The following is a 21,390-nucleotide window of genomic DNA, read 5'->3' on the forward strand; positions in this document are numbered from 1 at the left end:
GGACCTTTGTGGTCTATTGTGGTCGCCCACCTGGGTGTATGTGTTTGTCTGTTTTGTCTGTCCTCTCCCTGGTGTTTCCCTCTTAGTGACAGTGGTGCGGACTAGCGATCCCACCGGCACGTTCACTATCTAGGGCTCATTTTAGGGAAAGCCAGGGTTTAGGCACGTGATCGCCGCACGGGTAAGGAACCCGTCTAGGGACGTCAGGGCAGTCAGGTGCCAGCCGCAAGGTGAGTTAAGGGTCACCACCTTTCCCTCTCCCTTGGGCAGGGCTTTCCCTTTTTCCTCCCTGTGCGTGACGCCGGTCATAACATGGTGTCAAAATGTGAACAGCATGATGAGGGGGACTGTTTAAATACCAATTCTAATTGAACCAGGAAATTTATTGGGCGATTCATGGATCAAACATCTGTTGTGAATTTTGTCGTTAAGCTCCTTGTTAGAGAACAGCAAGTTGTGCAAAAAGTACTGAAACATTGAACAGCTGGACATGTGCATTCAAAAGTTTAGAGAAGGTCACATTAAGTTCACCTGTAAAGGTTAGAGTATTTTAGGTTCATCCTAAAATTTCACCCACAAGTCAAATATCCCTAGTAGTATATTTATTGAGACATTTATTTATGAGTCATTTTCCACACCGGTCTTAATATCCCTCTGCACCACCAGATGATGCTCTTATTTTATGATGAGGTGTATGCCTTGTCATAAATAAACTCGTTCTCCTTTAGTCTGTGTGCCCAGACTGAAGAGTACACCAACTTGTAGCTGGCATAGATCTCAGTAATTTTTTACAGCAGAAAATTGGAGTAAATTATGATAAATTTGCTGGGGTTGATGGCATCGCCAACACCCCTGCACCATACCCCCTTTTTGAAAAACTTGCAAGCCCACAGTTTGTGAAAAAAAAATTTACAACATTTTTCTGGCATAGGAGTTTGATAAAGCTCCCCTATTGTTAATTATTGTTGCAAATTGAATGTCTGTATGCTGGTGACACATGAGACTGTACTATTTTAATACTCAAGTTTTCAAAAAACTTCACACAGGCTCCTTCACACACAGTTTTGTCCTGATGTTTTTTTTTCTTTGAGCCTCATTTTTGTGCATATAGTAAGTTTGAGCACCTGGCATTTTTTAATGCCATTTTTTGCATGCTTTGTAATGTTTAGAGGAATGTTTAGAGGAAAGTATTTGCCCCCTGGGAGGTTACTTTTTCCTGGAGAGCTGTATGGGCGGGGGGGGGGGGGGGGGGAAGCATTGATTAAAGAAAATGACAATGCAGATTGCACATACAGTATATTTGTTTCTCTGAAGCAGCAAAAAAATAAATAAAAAAAATGTAGGTTTATGTGAGAAAAACTCCAGGAAAAGAAGGAAAGAAAAAAAAAATGCAATTGACCCAAAGGGTAAAAAAAGCCCTAGTACAAGATTTTTGCCCTGCATTTAACATTTCCCATAAACTTCCATGTAACATATAGAACTGCCAGGTACCAAAAACAGCAAAAAAGCACAAAAAACCCTATGTGTGACACCAGCCTCAATTCAGTACCTGAAACAGACCATTTTGAAATATTATGTGGTAATAATTTTAGAAGATAAAGCAATTCCGGTCCATAATAATTTTAAACAAATATTTCTAAACCTACAAAAGTCTGAGATTTAAGGCTAGCATGTAAAGCAAGATTGCTCTTCGAATTCTATTGATTGTGTTTGCACACAGAACAGCAAATGATCTAGAATGCTACTTGTGGCGTATACGGCCCCAGCATCTGATTAATGACCTCAATTGAACATCTGCCTTGTTGGAGTCAATTATTTCTAAAGTGAATCTATTGTGGTGGGATTATGAAGCCTCATTTCACATGTTACATCTTCTCGGAGGGCTAATGATCTGTTTACTAAACTCCAGTGTTTGGGACTCCGGCCAGTGACAATAGTCCTGATGTCCCATCTATTACTGGAATGATTACAAGACCTAATAACTATTCACTCTAAATATGTATGTTTTATGTGATATTTTGAGGGCAGAAAGCCGCACAACTACCATGTACAAATTCAGGGTGTATAAAACTATATATTGACACAAACACACTGCAAAAAAATAAATAAACATTATCGTCTCTAACTTTTCTCCATTTCATAGCAAATCTAAGAGTCACATGACCCATGCACTGTAATCAGTAGTATAGAACAATAGCTTCTGAGGGCTGGCACAGAATGGTGTGCTAAATTATTACCTATTAATAAATATTCACAGACTGTGTTGTACAAGTAGGATCAGTACAGATGGCCAAGTCCTGCTTGGGTAGCATCACATAAACATTCCAGCAAATACATGCTGTATACTTACAGATTTGATATATTTCCCAGAAACCTAGCATATAGTTCCCAGGATGGTAATGAGCTGGTATGGGAGCTTAGGGACGCCTGCCCACCTGCCACCATCTGTTTAGCCCTCTACATAGACTATATAAACGCTGGACAGAATGTTAAAATTATTAATGAAGGTGTTTGGTCCACTGTGGGTTTCCTAAGCAGTGGCTGATGCCTTATCAGTAAAGAGGACCTAGAAAATTCACATTTATAGACTAGACTGTGAACTAAGGATTATCGGACACAACTATCTGAGGATCTTCATGATGTTTTAAGGCTTTTCTAGCTTTGCCGTTCATCTTGAACTCCATTGAAACACGTTTCCTTGTGAAGTGGATGTAGATATGAAGTCTGCTTCAAAGTCTGATGAAGATTCCTGTCCTGACTGCCAGGTGCAACTTAAGGGAGCCCTAAAAAGCCCACTCAGAAGCATGCCAACCAGAGTGGAAGGACTGACAAAAAGAAGACTGGCTGCTAATGCCAGGGAGAGGAGAAGGATGGAAGGACTGAATACAGCCTTTGATAGCCTAAGGAAAGTGGTGCCACAGTGGGGAGAGGACAAGAAGCTCTCCAAGTATGAGACTCTACAGATGGCGCTCAGTTACATCATGGCTCTGAACAGGATCCTTTCAGAGGAAGAGAGATATGGAGATGGAGGGGACTGGTCTGCACTTCATCAGTGTGAACAATTCCACCAAGACGACTATCAGAACTACCTGGAACTTGGTTCTTCAGATACGTGTGATCATTTCTTCACAAAATCATTTTCCCACTAGACTACTTGGAACGTGAATTTCACAGTATGGAAATGAAGCTGAAGAAGTATTCAATGCTGCATGTGGTGAAAACATCATGTTACAGGCAAGGAACCGCTACTACGAGAACTTTTCTGCATAGTTTGCATCTTCATAAATGTATTTATTTTCCTAATATACTTGTCTTCGTGATGAGTTGGATATAATGATATCACTTTAAAGACTTAAGTCTTAGAATGAAATGTAAAATATATTTTTCTGTAAAGTTTGGAGCAACCTATATTGTGATTTGCATTTTTGCATCAATTGTTTTATAAAAAATGTTTCTTACTATTAATTTTACACAGTGCCACGGTAGAACTTGCTAGGCTACTACTGTATTCATAGTAAGTTACAGTGTAACGGCTGTTGAAGGATAATTGTCGCGATACGTAAAAACATTATTTTAAGCCAGGTATGACAAAATGACTGTACATTCACATTCAGCTTTCTTTGGCTATACTACAGTATATGGTGTAGGAATAGAATACCTTACACTGACTGACGTTCTATACAATAGAAATCTTTTTTTTACTTCTGTGTACAAATAAAGATGTTACCCATTTCTTTATACTTTGCTTCATTTTTATCTAAAGCACATGATATCAGCATTTAACCTGCTGAGCAGAGTGTAATGGAATTTGCAAGTACAGTATTCAGATTTTATTTTATATGAACTAGTATGGACAATTTTAGGTGTTTATACTTAAAAAAGAGTCAAACAGCAAACAGGCTTTAACTTTCTACTATAGACTCAAGAGGCAGGTGTTAAGATTTGTTAAGACCTCACAAAATACTTAGCTATGACATGTTTGCCAGGGTCTTCACAAATGAGAACTTGGAACTCAACAGTACTTTGTTTTCTCTAGCATCTCTATGGAGTTAAAAGAGAATGTGTTATCAGAAAATGGCCTACTGTTTATAGGGAACCTGTCATCACCGTTATGCTGTCCATACTAATGGCAGAATAAAGTAGAGACAGGTGAGTTGATTTCAGCGGTCCGTCATTTATAAGTTAAAAGTAAGTGGTTGCCGAGAACCAACATTACAATCATTGCAGACTGGGCCTGGAAAAGAGTCACGGCCACCTGAGAAGAGTCATGGTCATTCATGAATTCCTGCTCTCCTGCCCACCTGCTGATGACTGACAGCCTTCTACCTAGTTTTCTCTCTTTCTCTCTCTAGAAGAGAACTGCCAATCATCAGCAGATGGGTGAGAGAGCAGGAGATTAGAAATGACCAGGACTCTTCTCAGGTAGATTTGACTCTTTTCAAGGCTTATGCTGCAATGACTATGATGCCGGTTCTCGGCAACCACTTACTTTTAGCTCACGAGTGACACACCGCTGACATCAGCATTTCTGTCACTACTTTATGCTGCCCTCAGTAAGGTCAGCATAAAGTTGACAACAGGTTCCCTTTTAAATCAAGTCTATGTTTAAAGAATTTTTTGGTGATGTTATTTAAAATTTTTCATGTGAATATCTGTATTTAGAAAGCAAATCTAAATTCTGTATTTTTTTTTTACACTGGCAGCTAAGCCCTAATAATAGGAATCACTTCTTGGAGTGTACAGATCACTTTTCAGCAGTCATCTCCTTATCATAACAGGCAGGATTTGAATGACAGATATCACCTATCTAGATAAGGGCTTGTTCACACGAACGTGCCGTATTTTGCGGTCCGCAAATTGCGGATCAGCAAAACACGGATGCCGCCCTTGTGCCTTCCGCAATTAGCGGAACGGAACGGACAGCCCTTTATAGAAATGCCTATTCTTGTCTGCAAAACGGACAAGAATAGGACATGACTCATAATTTTTGTGGGGCCACAGAATGGAGCAACGGATGTGGACAGCACACGGAGTGCTTTCCGCATCTTTTGCGACCCCATTGAAGTGAATGGGTCCGCACGGATGCGGAACCAAACCACGGTCGTGTGAATGAGCTCTAACACTGGATTCACCATTCACAATAGGTGATTCTCACATCTTGTATTTTCTATCCTTTTACAATGACCTCTGCACATGTCACAGAGCATAACCTGAAAACTCTCATGTAGATGTCAAGGAGTCCACTCCAGACTATTGTATCTATGGCCCATGGTAGGACATTCCCTTTAAAGTGCACTCAGCTCAACCAAGTGTGTATGTTTTCTTTCATGGGAAGAAAGGAGAAAGTTGCTGCCAGACACCTCTAGCAGTGACTTATCTCCCAGAAGAGCAAAAGGACTAGACATTGAAATTCAACACGGCCGATCCTTCTGTCCCCTGGTATCATCTGTCGGGTCGTACGGTGCCATGCAAAATGGAAGGTTCAGCCAACAAACGTTTAAGGTGTATGGGGCCTTCTGATTTCATTTGTAGTTTTTCTCTGCATCAGATGCTTCTGAGGAGAATAGCTCCATACATACAGGACCCAACAGAACCTGTTCAGCAGCACACGGGAGCTATATGTGCTAGAGAGGCAGGTGAAGTCTTCCTGCTTTCTACAATGGAGCTATAAACACTGTGGGCATATATATTTTTTTAGAATTTGCCCCCAGCCTGTGAAGAAATTCATACTTACCTGCTTCCTTCTGCTCGGTGGCTCCTGGTCTTTCTCCATTGGACTTCCAGTCCCTGTCTGTCAACTTCTGCACGTGTGCCTTTGCAGTGACATGTCTCTAAGTGGCATGTCACTGTTGGGTCATGTGCTGCTGGGGGAAACGTCACCACTGAGGCCAGTCATTGCCTGCAGCGGCACACGTGACCCTGTCCGTACAGAAGAAACAGGTACTGAAAGGAGCCACGGAGCGGGAACGGTGTGGGAACAGGTAAGTATGGAAGTTTATCACATGTACAGCAAGCTGATGGACACATTTAAAAGAAGAGACAAGGACCTGGACAACACTGTTAATCTTCTTTGTGAATCTACATTACTATAGCTCAGTTAGAAATGGAACACTTGAATCTTGGGTTTGAGGAGCAGAGGGGCTCATTTGTGCTTTTTCTGTATTTTTTTCAGTGTGCTACCAGATTTTAGGACAGATAGCACAATGAGGCTGCTGCCGCAGGTCGTGGCTATGCTATGTTGTGGTGTGGCAAAAAAACTAATAAAACGCACACAGTTTTTGCAACAATATACCTGCTTTTATGGTGCAAAAGGAAAACACACAGAAAAACGGAATTAAAATAATTACAAAATAGAGTTGCATTAAAGGGGGTTGTCCGCTTTTTTTTATATTGATGACCTATCCTCAGCAGCGAGCATGTGTAATTACAGCTCAGTCGTCCCATTCACTTCAATGGTATGGCTCCCTCCTATTCAACAGTCCTATTGAACTGAATGGGACGGCGGTGTTGTAATGACACCTGTTTGCTGCTGCAGTTGTGACGGCAAGCAGGTAAACAGGCTCGTACGAGCGCTGCAGTCTCTTCAAACAGCTGACAGGCAGGGGTGCTGGGAGTTGACCCCTGTTGATCTGATATTGATGACCTATCCTGAGGATAGGTCGTCAATATAAAAAAGCGGACAACCACTTTAAGGTAATTTAAATCTGCTGTGTGTGTTCCCTTTTCTGGAAGAAAATGCAGTGAAAATGCAGGTATGTTACTACACCAAAAATGCAGCATAGTTGTGTAATGTCCCAGAGTGCCATTACCACTTTCTTTTTGGCACCTGGCTACCATCTCCTATGTGCTAATGTATATTACCTAATGTACCTCTTGTTATCTCCTAATAATGTGCATTTTTATTCCTGTAACTGGTTATGTTCATGTAATTACCTGGTCCACCAGCATATGGCGGCATCATTGGCAGAGATAGTTTCTCTGGAGAGGAACCTTCTGGTTCCTTCCAGCCCTCTCTAGAGAGGGAGAAGTTTAGGTAGTGAGTAGGTCAGTCTACCCTACCCCCTCGCGGGGAGAGGTTGTATGAGGAGTCTTGTCTGACTTAACCTCTGCTAGGGGAAGTCAGCAGGCCTGGTCCTGTCTGGACTTGTTCTGTTAGTCCTACACCAGCCTTATCACTGGAGGTTGTGCACATCCAAGCTTAAGCTAGAGCTTGAGGTACTTCAAAGCCAGGACAAGTAGTTCCTAGGATTAAAGTAAGAGACAGACTATAGCTAACCTAAGTTCCAGCAGAAGAGGAAATTTCCTATTTACTCCAGCTAGCATAGCAGAGCTGAGATTGTTGCAGAGAAGTATTTGCCTGCCAAAGTTAAGCCAATACCTGCTGATGACCAAGATACCGTTTGGAAACTGTTTGGATTACTAATTTATGCCAATTAAAAGCAACTGTTCTACGTTACTACAAAGTCTGGACTCCATTTATTCCACTTGTTCATCATCCAAGTTCAACTATCCTTTTTGCACTTGCTTCGGAATACACCACGTCTGGGATCCACAGATATCCAGGTAGGAACACCGTGACACGTGTATGTAACATCTACAGGCACTGTAGGCCACCCTGCACCACTCTGGCAATCCTACCCCTGGGTACCAACATTACCATCTACAAAGGGAGCCTTGTGCTTCCGCTGCTTAACCGCAGCTAGCGTCACATTTTCTTGCTCTGTAAGAGGGACATATTTCGTAGAAACCTCCCAAGGGGCAAGGGATACCCCAGACGCTGTCAGTCGCCCGCTGCAAAAGCAAGTGGCGTCACAACAGGCCAGGGACTCTTCCACTTTAAGGGACCCCTGGTAGGACCCGGTCCGCTGCACATGTGGTAGCACCCTGACCCCCCATACAAATCAATGGGGCCATGTACTCTTATCATTTCGTTCACATATCTGTGTACTTGATGCAAGAATCTCACTGCAGGTCCTATTGTCCATTTTTGCAGACAAGAATAGCAAGTTCTATTGATGGGAGTGGAATGCACATGGAAGCTGTTTTTCAAGGATCCGTTTTTAGTTTTTTTTGCAGACTGAAAATTGGACACAGTCATTTGCAAAAGTGCTAATCAGCATATAAAAACCTATTGTACATGCAGTGGTGCAGATTTTATCAAAAACTTTTTTTACATAGAAATTTGCCAAATCTACAACTGACAACTGGCTTTTGCTGCAGTTAACTTTGCTCTGATAATATGGCAGCAGTGCTACAGCTGAATGTGTGAACCCTACCTTACTTAAACAGGGATTCTCACCTTTTGTCGTCTTTACAGTGACAGAACTGCAGCTGAATAGCTGAAAATAGTAACACAAGTCAAATATTAATGCAGAAGGGTATGGTTATTGGATAGAGACCGGATGATCATCAAATTAGTCTAAAAATATTGCACTATGTTACGGTATCTCTTTATTCCATATAATTCTACGTTTCCTCTCAATACGGACAAAATTTGAAGGATTTAAATACTACAGTGTGAGTCTCACTACAGAACAGTGAATCCGGTAAATACAAATGATACACAGTTTAATATTAATAGAACGTCTATTGATCGTTATACTGTCTAAGAACATAAATAATTAAATAGGATCCTACAGATCAAACAGATCACACTGTCAGTGACACAGCTACCCAAATCTGTGTGTATTACTGGTGCGCACAAGTTATACAAATGGCAAATACGCTCTAACCCCTTTTCATTATTTGGCTGGGCTGTGGGGCCTACCCGGCTCATTCTTCCATAAAAAGTTTAAATACTTTCCACATCGTTACTATCTGACATGGGCAGAAAACTAAATAGGTTATAAAAAAAAGAAAAATTATTTGTAAACTTTCCAGCATTAATTTCTTCACAGTTTTGTTTTTACTGTAACCACGTTGAATTTACAGCTCCTCGCTTTCCACCACATCACGAGCGTGTGACAAAAAACTCAGTGGCGTTTCCGGGTACGAGTTGAGAATATCCAAGCTCGGAGAAGAGAATGTTGAGTAGCGAGAAGGAGAAGGTCGAATCTTTTTAATCGGCTGAGGGATTTGCTGGTGCCACTGAGCTATAAAAGAAAATGTTACCGTATGAGTACTGATACTGAGCACCGACACTGGCACTGCCGACTGGCACATGCCTACATGGGTGGGAGACGCTGCAGACTCATAGGGAGTCATTTAATAAGACCGGTGTTTTAGATGCCGGTTTTAAAAAGCCCTATATCTGGCTGTGCACAGTCCTCTTCATAACTTCGGTGCATCTTACATTTAGACCATTTTCTACGCCTAAAACAGGCATAGAAAATGATGAATAAGATGGGCCTTGTCCCCTAACCCGCCCACTCCATGCACCCTTTTTTAGACCTGTGGTGAGCGGGAAAAAGTCGCCTGCTCCTGAATTTCCCCTAATATAGGCATATTTCAGGATAATAAATGACCCCCATAGAGCATGTCCTTGCTTGCTCAGAGTATTCTGCAGGTAGAGGTGCATCAGATTACCTAATACACACTCCTTGAGGAGCAGAGATACTTTTTGCTGCTTTAGCCCCTCAAAAAACATATTATAAGACCTCTTTCACACGAGCATTACAGATTCTCTCAGGGTCTGTTCAGAAAAAAACTGATGGTTTTACACGCAAGTTCAATCAGTTTTGTCTGCCACTGCGTTCCGCGTTTCAGGTTTTTTTTTTGCGCGGGTTCAGTCGGTTTTTCATGCGTTTCACGCATGTGAAAAACTGAAGAATAACAATCTACATCTCCTAGCAATCATCAGTGAAAAATGCATTGCATCCGGATGATTTCCATTTTTCACTGAAGCCCCATTCACTTCTATGGAACCAGAGCTGCATGAAAAACACAGAATATAGAACATTTTCCTGAAAGCAAAAATGATACCTGAAAAACTCATGTGCACAGACCCATTGAAATGAATGAGTCAGGATTCAGTCTGGATGCTATGCGTTTGCTTCACGCATCGCACCCGGACGGAAAAAAACTCACTTGTGTGAAAGAGGCCCAAGGGTTGCCTTAGTACATTGACAGCGTGGCATTTTCAGGGTCTAAGCAGGTGGAGCCAAAGCATATTTTTTGCTTTGTTGCCTGTGCATAAACTTACCGTATATGTCAAGTCTAGCTGTACAGGATACAATTCCGGCCTCATTCTTCGCTGACAATGTATACCATCCGGCGTCTTCTTTCTTGGCTGGCTGGATTAGGAGACACACGTATCCTGTGGTGTCCTGATGCATACTGAAAACAAAATGTAAAGGAAGAGACTATGATAAAAATGCAGTCTAAACTGCACATAGCACATTGTGGGCTACTCTGTCCCCAGTGTTAAAGAGGTTGTCTCACCTGGAACATTAGTGGCATATCCCAGGGGTGGGAGCGCCCAAAGTTGGGGGAAGCACACTGCACATACCCTCCATTCATTTCAGCTATTTTTGGAAGTCCCATAGAAATGAATGGTGAGCATGCCGCAGATGTCGCTCCATTCACTTCTGTGGAACTGGCGGAAATGGCTGAGCCAGTGCTCAACTATTTTCAACACTCCTATAGAAATGAACGGAGGGCAGCCATACATGCGCTGTGTGCTCTCGTTCTCCTTGGGAGCTTCGTTCTAGAGATAGGTGCGGGTCCGACCTCTAGAGATATGCCACCAATGTTCCAAGTGAGACAACACTTATAAATCCATCAAACTATCCATTAAACCACAACATTTTTGGAACCAATTATTGGGAACAAGCATTCATAATTAGGAACCTATAACTGGCCCATATAATCGCACTGCCATTCAGGATCAAAGATGCCCGATTATCGGCAGCGCATCACCCTGTGTAATCAGGGATGTGCTGCCGATAATGAATAAAACTAAAAGGGGGGCGAACAATTGTAATATCAATCTTTCCTCCTCCATATACTTCCATCAACCGATGAAAACTACTGCCAATCAATACATTTATTGATCACCGCTCATCCTGCCCGGAGATCAGGCACAGCATAACCACCTTTGGTCTGTTGTCCTCTGCTCTCAAGGACGCAAATCTAAGCAGACATCTTTACAACAAAATAAAATAAACTTCCGTCAAAAGGGATTCCATCTTGTATGAGAGTTCAGGAGAGCGGAGATAAGGGCTGCAGACTAAGCTGCCAGACAGCTTGTCTGATGATTTCACACTGAATGGGACAGAGCAGCCCACTATGTATGAGAATACATGCAGGAGACAACCTGAGCAAAATTTTTAATAAAAAACAATTGCAAACATGTTTAAGGTGTACATAGGTTAATAACAATAGGCTTCACAGACTGGTATAAATGGTGGCTGTTATGTCTATTATTGTATAAGGTCCACATGTAAATGGGACACTTTTTATCATAAGACTTTGGTCATGTATCTGAACATGCATGCCCATGCAGGCAGAACAACGTTAGTGAGCTCAGGCAATGGCACACAAATGGTCACAAATTCTTAGTATTTCCAAAGATTAATGGTTTAATGCAGGGATGCCCAAACTGTGGCCCTCCAGCTGTTGCAAAACTACAACTCCCATTATGCGTGAACAGCCTACAGCTATTAGGGCATGCTGGGAATTGTAGTTTTGCAACAGCTTGAGGGCCACAGGTTGAGCATCCCTGGTTTAATGGAATTGAGATCTGGGCTCTGTACAAGCAAGTCAATATATAATGGGCTTTGTCATGAAGGAAATTCGAAAGGGTTTCCCCAGATTTTTGCGACAAAGTTGAAAGCACGCTGGGCAGATTTACTATTCCCAATCCTACGTATAGTATATGAAATAAACTTAGACCGGCTGTCTAGACCTGCATTAGATTTATTACAGGGGCTCAGGCTGGATGATAAATGTGGTGCAGGGACAGACACTTTCGTCTAACTTTATATCAGTTATTGGTTGGCTTACGTTGAGACAGAATTGTGGTGCAATTATGATGCAAAATGATGCAGCAGTTTTTGTCTGGCCAATATTAGGCATATTTGCCAGTTAGATGTCGGATCTCTGCCGGACCCCATTATAGTTAATGGGGCATTCCGGTACAGTCTGGCAAGGGCCAGATCCAGAGACCAGCCTGACGGATCTCTTGCTGTGTATATGAAACTAACCTAAATCATGTGGTGTACCATTTCTTTGTAGGGGCTGTACAACCAACAATTTAGCAGATAACCTGTGGCTGTTTTTGAAATATTTTCTTATATCCATCAGCCCAACTATTCAACATTTTGCGCACTTTGTACAATCTTTATCTTTAATCTTTATTTTACATGATTGTATTTTGCGGCCTACAAACTGCAGATCTGCCAAATATGGATACCGTTCGTATGCCATCTGCATTTTTCATTCAATGGGTCTTGCAATTTCCAGACCAGGATTAACCATGGTTTATAATTTTCAGAACATGTGCTGTCCGCGTCTGTATGTCTGTTCCGTAAATTATATAATGTCCTATTCTGGCCCACAAAATGGAGTCTACGGACCCATTAAATTCAATGGTTGTGCAAAGAAATGTGGATAGCAAATGGACAGTTTCCTTATTTTTTAAATCCGTGGTTTGTGCAAAACACATACGGTGGTGTGCATGAGGTCTATTAGGTTTGAGCAGCTTTAGTGGGAAAGGGAATTCCATTTCCATTCACAACCGAGTTGCATCCTTATCTTAATAGTGAAGATCATTACCTCATATTGCAAGCATTCTCTAACCTGTCTTTGCATCTCCAGGATCCGAACCCCAGCAATGTGGACCGACTCAGGCAGTTTTGGAGCAGAAACGCTAGCACAGGTCAGAGATGCATTCAGCAATATTACATTCTTTCATCATTTATAGTCATAGAAGCAGTTTATGCCGATGTAATCTCAGGAAAGTCTCTGTTAGTACAAGGCGTCATCCTCAACAGCACAGTTAGTACAGCACACCATGTCTGGCCTCAGAGACGGCACCTTATTCTTGGCTTGTGGGCTGGAATGGAATCATTGTCTTTCTTCCAGTAGAAAACTGGAGGAGGCATCCCAACAATTCGGCTTTCCAACCGGACTGGGTGACCCTCTGGTACACCGCAGTTCTGCAACTTCTCCAAAAATATGGGAGCCTTCTTCACTTCTTTTGCTAAATAGGTTTAAGAAGGACAAATCAATATTAGGGACAGTGTCTATACAAGCAGAATGTGTACAGTATTTTGACTTGTCTGGAACTGACTCTACAATCATCCATGTTACCATGGGTGCACCACCAATGAGGCCAGGTGAGGCGATTGGCTCAGGTAGCACCAGGTAGGGGCAAGAGGGGGGCAGTCGAAGGGTCATGGGCTGAAGGGAAGGAGTTAGGTTAAGAAATTGGCATTGGGAAGGAGGGGGGCGCCGTTTCAGTTTCCACCTCAGACAGCAGAAAGGCTAGGTGCACCCCTGCATGTTACTATATGAAAACTATTAAAGATGACATTGAACCTACCCATCACAGTAAGCTCCAAGCTAAATGAATTTTGTCCTGTTTTATTTGTAGCAATGCAAGTGTAGGTCCCGGCATCAGCTTGTGAAAGGGGGTCGATAAGGAGTGAGTGGACTCCATTCTCTCTGACCAGCATTTTGTGGGTGACGTCAGGGGTAACGGGTATTCCATTGAGAAGCCACATGATGTCTGGTGTAGGCAGACCACTGACCTGTTGGCACATATAATAAGTAAATACAAGAATAGAGCATTTCCAGATTCCTCGTGTCCAGCTCCTATTACTATTCCTATGTGTTAGACCACAATTGTGTGTAGTCTGATCTGACAGTCATTACTGTTTATAGTCTGATCCTACAGCCAGGCGTTACCTTATACTGTATGTAGACTACCACAAAGAGGAGGCAGATGAAGCAGAGTAACACGCGACTGTAGGATCGGACCACATAATATTAATTGTAATATTTCATCTACTTTCTTATATCATACCTTACAGTCCAACCTGCACAAGCGCCCTTCATGTGCCACCATGTCTCCAGGAGCTTGGAGGAAGTACGGCCGGAAGAACCTCTCCTGTACCGATTCACTCTCCACATCTGCCAAGCGAGGTCTCACTCTGGGATGTGCAAATTACTGGATTTTAGCACCAGGAAATGAATTTGATAAATGCTGGTCTTTCTGTTAATTCTCTGAAGATTGAGGAATCTTTCATTTTTATTGTGTTGATTTGAGGCTCCATTTCAGAGTTATGATACTTTCTTTCGTCAGCCCCTCCTTCGTTGCTTTGATTGATGGGGTCAGGCAGTGGCAAAGCAGCAAGGGAGGGGATGGCAACAGAAAGGAGCAGAGCTTGGGTGCAACAACAGCAACGGCGATGCCCTCATTGCACCAAAGGTATCATAGCTCGGGAATGGAGCCTCGGATCAACAAAAAGCGTGTTAGTCAGGTGAACCACAGCTATGTGTCTATGCAAACAGTTAGAGGTCGCTGGTGACAGATTCCCTTTAAGTGAGATACTTCATACTTCAATTTATTTGATAGTAGGGGTTATAGTAGGAGTATAACCCTCCACAAGCATTTATCCCAGGAAACCAGAAGAGGATTTTTTAAAATAATAATTGACAAAAAAAGGGCTTACCTATGAGAGAGCACAGTAGGAATAGAGCGTGGACGCAGCGGTTTTGACTGCACAAGTAAATGTCCAGAACAGCTGATTTTTCCCTGTAAAACAGGGCAAATTACATGTACATGACAGATTCCTCCATTATTTCTCTAGTGTTCATATATACCCCATTATAGATGTCATTTGTCTATATGTTATAATGATGTCTAGTGCTTTTGGCTCCTATACAGTCCTATGCGTCCTTATATTATTCTGATCCTTCTGTCAAGATTTAGCAGTTTACACACATTAAAGGAGTTGTCCAAAAATATAATAAATGATAGTACCTGCAGCCAATGCTTTAAAATAACAAGCCAACTAAAAAATACTCACCTGTGTGGTCCAGCGCCGATCCTGTGGTAGCTCCCGCTGATCTATATTTCATTGTCCTGCAGTAATGACATCACATACATCCAAGTGACCCATGCAGTTGGCTTCAGTGCAGTGGTCACATGCCATGCATGCTAGCATCACCACTGAGGCCAGGGACTTGCTGCAGCAGTTATCCGTATGTGGAGAGGAGTATTGATGCTGGAGAGGCTCTAGATTTATTATTAGTGTTGATCGCAACTATTCTAATCGCGAATTTTTATCGCAAATATAGTGCTATATCTTCATAATCGCGAATATTCTAGATTTTTTTTCATCAGTACCCATGATCCCTCACTGCTTCTTGCTTGTGGCCCAATGAGAAGGCTGCAATATCTTTGACTTTAGAAGTAGTGTTGATCGCAAATTTTCGCATCGCAAATTTTTATCGCAAATTTCCCGATTTTCGCAATTAAGAAAATAATGACTGGATTTAATGAATTCTCGAATAGATGATGAATATTTGCACAAATATTTGCGAAATATCGCGAATTTGAGTATTGCCCCTGCCGCTCATCACTGTTTATTATATGACTATTGGTTGGTTTGTTATTTTATAACATTTCCGGTTGGTACTATCATTTATTACATTCTCAGGCAACCATTTCACAATTGGCCAGATCCACAATTTTGGTGGGATCATCTAACGATTTTCATGGGAAGATGGAAGGACCGGATATGTTGAATTGCAACTTGCCAAATCCTTTGTTCCTTTGGCAAATAACCATTGTTAGAGGTGTCTGCCAGCAGAATATCCCTACAGTGCAGTATGACAGAGGCAAATGTCTCTCCATCAGCATATCTCTTGTCTTCTCTGGGACTATAACAACAAGGGCGCATCCTTAACATAGGCTATCAATATTTAATAGATGGGAGTCCGACTCCTGGACCTCTGCCGATCAGCACAATGAGGGGGGCACTGTGTTCACAGTGGGTGAACTGGACAAGCTGCAAACATCGTGGTCTCTTCACTGTTCTGAGGAGCAAGGGTGCAAGAGGTTAGACTCCTCCATTGATCAAACATGTATGGGGGAAATTGGGAGAGATAGCTGTCGGCCTAATGAGCAATCGGTCATCAGATATTAAAGGTGTATGAGCGCCTTAACTCTGCAGTGTGTGGATTCATGATCTCATTAAACTTATATTTTGTTATTATTTAATTGCCTATATTCCCCCACACATTACTAGTATTAGAGAAGAATAAGTATTAAATAATGAACCGGTTAACACATATTTACATAGAATTATTTATTAATAATAAAATTGTGTGTTTATATATGTGTGTTCTTTGTGATTCCAGTACTTATATTTAGCTTTCTCTACTAAAATTGCATGTGACAACAACCCCACCTAGTGGTCATGTGCAACGCTGCCCAAAAAGACAAATCACGTAACTGTATCACCAAGGGTGTATGTGCCACAGCTATAGGGAGAGAAGAACATACAGTGAGGAACAGAAGTACGTATTTGAACACTCTGCGATTTTGCAAGTTCTCCCACTTACAGATCAGGGAGGGGTCTGAAATTCACATTGTAGGTGCATTCCCACTCAGAGACAGAATAAAAAAATAAATTCAGGAAATCACATTGTATGATTTTTAAAGAATGTATTTGTCTTGCACTGCTGAACATAAGTATTTGAACACCTGAGAAAATCTGTGTTAATATTTGGTACAGAAGCCTTTGTTTGCAATTACAGAGGTCAAACGTTTCCTGTAGTTCTTGACCAGGTTTGCACACACTGCAATAGGGATTTTGGCCCGCTCCTCCACACAGATCTCCTCTAGATCTGTCAGGTTTCGGGGCTGTCACTGAGCAACACAGAGTTTCAGCTCCCTCCAAAGATGTTCTATTGGATTTAGGTGTGGAGACTGGCTAGACCATTCCAGAACCTTGATATGCTTCTTACGGAGCCACTCCTTGGTTATCCTGGCTGTGTGCTTCGGGTCGTTGTCATGTTGGAAGACCCAGTCACGACCCATCTTCAATGCTCTGACTGAGGGATGGAGGTTGTTGCTCAAAATATCACACTAAATGGCCCCATTCATCCTCTCCTTAAAGGGAGTCTTTCACCTATACTGACCGTTGTATAACACTAACACCATTATCAGCATTATAGTCCCCATATGTGAATGCTACTTACTGTTTAGCTGTCCGTCACTTATTTTCTTGAAAAAACACTTTTATTTAATATGCAAATTAGGTCTGAAGGTGCCCAGGTGTGGCGTTCAAGCGGCCGGTGCCCAGGCCCCTCATCGCTATTCATCTGAAACCCCTCCCCTTTCACCACACTGGCCCGCCGCCCTAGGTTCTTCTGATTACATCCTCCCTTCAGTGTGAAATCCCGTGCCTGCGCCGTGCATCTGAATCACCGCGCCGGCACACAGCATTACTCATTATGGGCATCGGCAACCGAGCGTTTATTGCGCATTCGCCGGCCCCAACATCCCAATCTAGCCAGCGAAAGTAAACAGCCGCATCGGGCTGTTTACTTCCGCCGGCTAGATCGGGATGTTGGGCCTGGCGCATGCGCAATAAACGGTTAGATGCCGATGCCCATAATGGGTAATGCTGTAATGCTGTGCGCAGGCGCGGTGATTCGGATGCACGGCGCAAGCGCGGGATTTCACTCTGAAGGGAGGATGTAATCAGAAGAACCTAGGGCGGGCCAGAGTGGTGAAAGGGGAGGGGTTTCAGATGAATAGCGACGAGGGGCCTGGGCACCGGCCGCTTGAACGCCGCCCCTGGGCACCTTCAGACCTAATTTGCATATTGAATAAAAGCGTTTTTTCAAGAAAATAAGCGATGGACAGCTAAACAGTAAGTAGGATTCACATATGGGGACTATAATGCTGATAATGGTGTTAGTGTTCTACAACGGTCAGTATAGGTGAAAGACTCCCTTTAATACAGTGCAGTTGTCCTGTCACCTTAGCAGAAAAGCACCCCAAAAGCATGATGTTACCACCCCTATGCTTCACAGTAGGGATGGTGTTCTTGGGATGCAACTCATCCTTCTTTTTTCCTTCAAACACGACAAGTGAAGTTTAGACAAAAAAGTTCTACTTTGGTCTCATCTGACCACATGACTTTCTCCCATGCCTCCTCTGGATCATCCAGATGGTCATTGGCAAACTTCAGACGGGCCTGGACATGTGATGATTTGAGCAGGGGAACCTTCCGTGCAATGCATGATTTGAGACCATGACGGCGTAGTGGTCTACCAACAGTGACCTTTGAAACTGTGGTCCCAGCTCTCTTCATGTCATTGACCAGCTCCTCCCTTGTAGTTCTGGGCTGATTCCTCACCTTTCTTATCATCAGTGTTACCCCACGAGGTGAGATCTTGCATGGAGCCCCAGTCCGAGGGAGACTGACAGTCGTCTTTAGCCCTTTCCAGCCTTGTGGAGGTCCACAATTTTGTCTCTGGTATCTTTTGACAGCTCTTTGGTCTTGCCCATGGTAGTAGTTGGCGTCTGACTGACTGTGGGATGGACAGGGGTCTTTAAAGAGCGCAGACAGGTGCTACTAAGTTAGATTAATGAGTGGAGTAGAGGTGGGCTTTTTAAAGGCACAGTAACAGGTCTTTGAGAGCCAGAATTCTTGCTGTTTCTCAGGTGTTTAAATACTTATGTTCAGCAGTGCATTCTTTAAAAAATCATACAATGTGATTTGCTGATTTTTTTTTATTTTTATTCTGTCTCTCAGAATGGGAATGCACCTACAATGTGAATTTCAGACCCCTCTATGATTTTTAAGTTGGAGAACTTGCAAAATTGCAGGGTGTTCAAATACTTCTGTTCCTCACTGTACTTAGCAAACAAAGCAGTGTGGTCACAGGGGATGCAACTGTGACCGGGCCCCCTCAAATTCCCAGGTAAGCACCAATTGCCACCAATTGTGTCCGCATCTTCTGTAACACAACGTATGTGAACTGTTACCTGTGGATTTGCAGCCATAATTGTGTAATTTCCATCGTCATCATTGGTGGCATATTCGATATGTAATAAGCACGTTCCATCTGCTTCTCTCTTCATCTTACAATGCTCATTCTTCTTCGAAATCTGCTTTCCGTCTTTAAACCAATAAACCTAAAATATTGAGCATGTGAGCCAAAAATTATTCCCCAGTCATTCATAAAACGCAGGTATTACTCGTTCATTTCCAGACTGAAGTTATGTAGAAAAATATCTCCTAAATTCTATGCAATACCAGTAACAGGATGTGGGTGTCACTGTAAAAGTTTAGAATAATTAGTGGTGCTGGAATTCGGATTACTGGGAATCGGGTGCCACAAATTCCAGGCTCTGCTCCTCTGCTTTTTACAATAGCAAATGGAGGCAGTTGGACTTCTGCACAGGATAATACAGGAGTCAAAAAACCCCACATGGATGTTTTACAGCCTTCTCTGTACACACTGATACAGGGAAATCAGCCAATCATCATGTGTGGGTGGGGGGATCAAGATTTGACTGTGGTCTGCTTAATTTTAGGGGTCTTATTTAAAGGGTAGTCCAGTTAGATTAAGTTATCCCCTATCCGCAGGGTAGGGGAAACTATTAGATTGGTGGAGATCCTACCGCTGGGACCCCCCACTGGTCACAAGAACGGGGGCCTTGTACCTCCTGCGGCCCCCTGAAAGGAACTGAGCAGCTGGTCGGGCATGCAAGTGGGCGCTCCATTCATTTCTATAGGAAGTTTGGAGATAGCCGAACGCTGCACTTCGCTATCTCCAGAATTCCCATAGAAATGAATAGAGTGGCCATGAGCATGTGCGACCGGCTGCTCTGTTCATTTCAGGGGGGCTACAGGGAGTATGGGGCCCTCCATCATCAGCTGTTAGAAGTGGCCGGGCACTGTGAACGCCACGTCCTCTTCTTAGGCCATGTGACTTCACTATACAGTGGTCACATGGCCTGGCTACAGCCTCAGCCCCATTGAAGTGAATGGGGCTGAGCTGCGATACCAAGCACAGCTGCTATACAATGTACGATGATGTGCTTGGAGAGATGCCAGGAGCCTGCCACGCTCACCAGAGCTCCGGTGAATGCGGCGGCACCCTGGAACAGCTGATCGCGGGGGTGCCAGGACTCAGATCCCCCGCCAATGTGATAACGATGACCTATCCTGAGGATAGGTCATCATTATCATTTTCTGGATAACCCTTTTAATAATCTCTATACCATTGCTATTCTCTATTCCTATTCTGCTGGTGGTGTTTATATCTAAAATGTTAATTTATGCAAAGAAATGACAAACCTTAGGTACAGGTATCCCGACGACTTTACACGTGAATGTGATCGATGCTCCTTCTGTGACACGGAAATGTTTGAGTCTACGATCAATAATTGGTGCAATGCACTTTCCTGTGGGGATCTCGTCATGTTGGACCTCATCATCAGATTCATCAACAGGGGTACGCTCCAAGCGGAACTCTATCTCATTCATCAACCTCTGCTCAAAACTGGATATCTTGTATTCCTGCAAGTATGACAATGGTATTAAAGGGGTATTCTTGGAATTAAAGTGTAACTGTCATGTTTTCATCAAAAGAAATCTTTAGTTTCTTCACATACCACTGTTATCCTTGAGCTTTTCCCTTAGTTAGTTTTGAACCCTACAATATGAAGATCTTCTCATGATGGCTTTTCTACCAGTTCTCTGAGGCCAAAACTGCATTTCCTCACTTCACATACACACACACTTGTTTGAGCCAGCAACTTCCTGCCAGCCAATCAGATTGGATTACTGAGAGACACGCCCTCTCACTCTGAAGCCGAATGCAGGCATGCAGTGTGGAGGACAGCCCCTCTGTCTTCTGTTTACACGAAAGGGAAGACCGAAAAGCCGTAGCAACGGTCTTTTAAGGGACCAGTGGAAAGGTACAGGAAACATCAATGAAAGCTGTTATTGTAAGGTAATTATAGATCTTTTGACAATCATTGACTGACTAACTTAGGTATACATGATAATAGACGTCTGCACTTTGGGTCCAGATCCGTTCTGCAATTATGCGGAATGGGTGCAGACCCATTCATTTTTAATAGGGACGAAAAAGATACGGACAGCACATAGTGTGCTGTCTGCATCCACATTTCCAGTCCGTAGCCCTGAACTTCCGGTCCAAGGCTCCGCAAAAAAATAGAACATGTCCTATTCTTGTCTGCAGCTGTGGACAAGAATAAGCATTTCTATTGGGGTGCCGGCCCGGTGTTTTGCAAATTGCAGATCCGCAAAACACTGCGGACGTGTGAATGGACCTATAAACTTAGAAATAAAAAAATATACAGTATATGACAGTTACACTTTAAATATTGATGACCTCAGTATAGGATTGGTGGGGGTCTGACTCCTGGCACCCCCACAGATCAACTGCTTGAAG

General features: G+C 42.8%; 2 protein-coding genes across 2 annotated transcripts in view; one reads left to right on the top strand and one right to left on the bottom strand.

Annotated features, from left to right (window-relative positions):
• Positions 1-2,717: 2,717 nt before the first annotated feature.
• ATOH7 (atonal bHLH transcription factor 7) lies at positions 2,718-3,149 on the top strand. The gene has a single exon (XM_040438301.1). It carries the CDS (start codon positions 2,718-2,720, stop codon positions 3,147-3,149), a length of 432 nt encoding a protein of 143 aa, XP_040294235.1.
• A 5,277-nt stretch (positions 3,150-8,426) lies between these two features.
• Positions 8,427-21,390, bottom strand: part of MYPN (myopalladin) — a 155,784-nt gene continuing 142,820 nt past the window's right edge. Inside the window, 8 exon segments of the mRNA XM_040436148.1 lie at positions 8,427-9,092; positions 10,142-10,275; positions 12,976-13,141; positions 13,484-13,691; positions 13,967-14,093; positions 14,616-14,698; positions 18,950-19,099; positions 20,268-20,489. Of these exon segments, the coding sequence (XP_040292082.1) occupies positions 8,926-9,092; positions 10,142-10,275; positions 12,976-13,141; positions 13,484-13,691; positions 13,967-14,093; positions 14,616-14,698; positions 18,950-19,099; positions 20,268-20,489 (1,257 nt within the window). The 3' untranslated portion in view covers positions 8,427-8,925.

The sequence above is a fragment of the Bufo bufo genome, chromosome 6 (assembly GCF_905171765.1).
Source record: "Bufo bufo chromosome 6, aBufBuf1.1, whole genome shotgun sequence".
NCBI classification, from domain to species: Eukaryota; Metazoa; Chordata; class Amphibia; order Anura; family Bufonidae; genus Bufo; species Bufo bufo.

Coding starts and splice junctions, on each gene's coding strand:
- ATOH7 (XM_040438301.1), top strand. CDS start 2,718: ATGAAGTCTGCTTCAAAGTCTGATGAAGATTCCTGTCCTGACTGCCAG.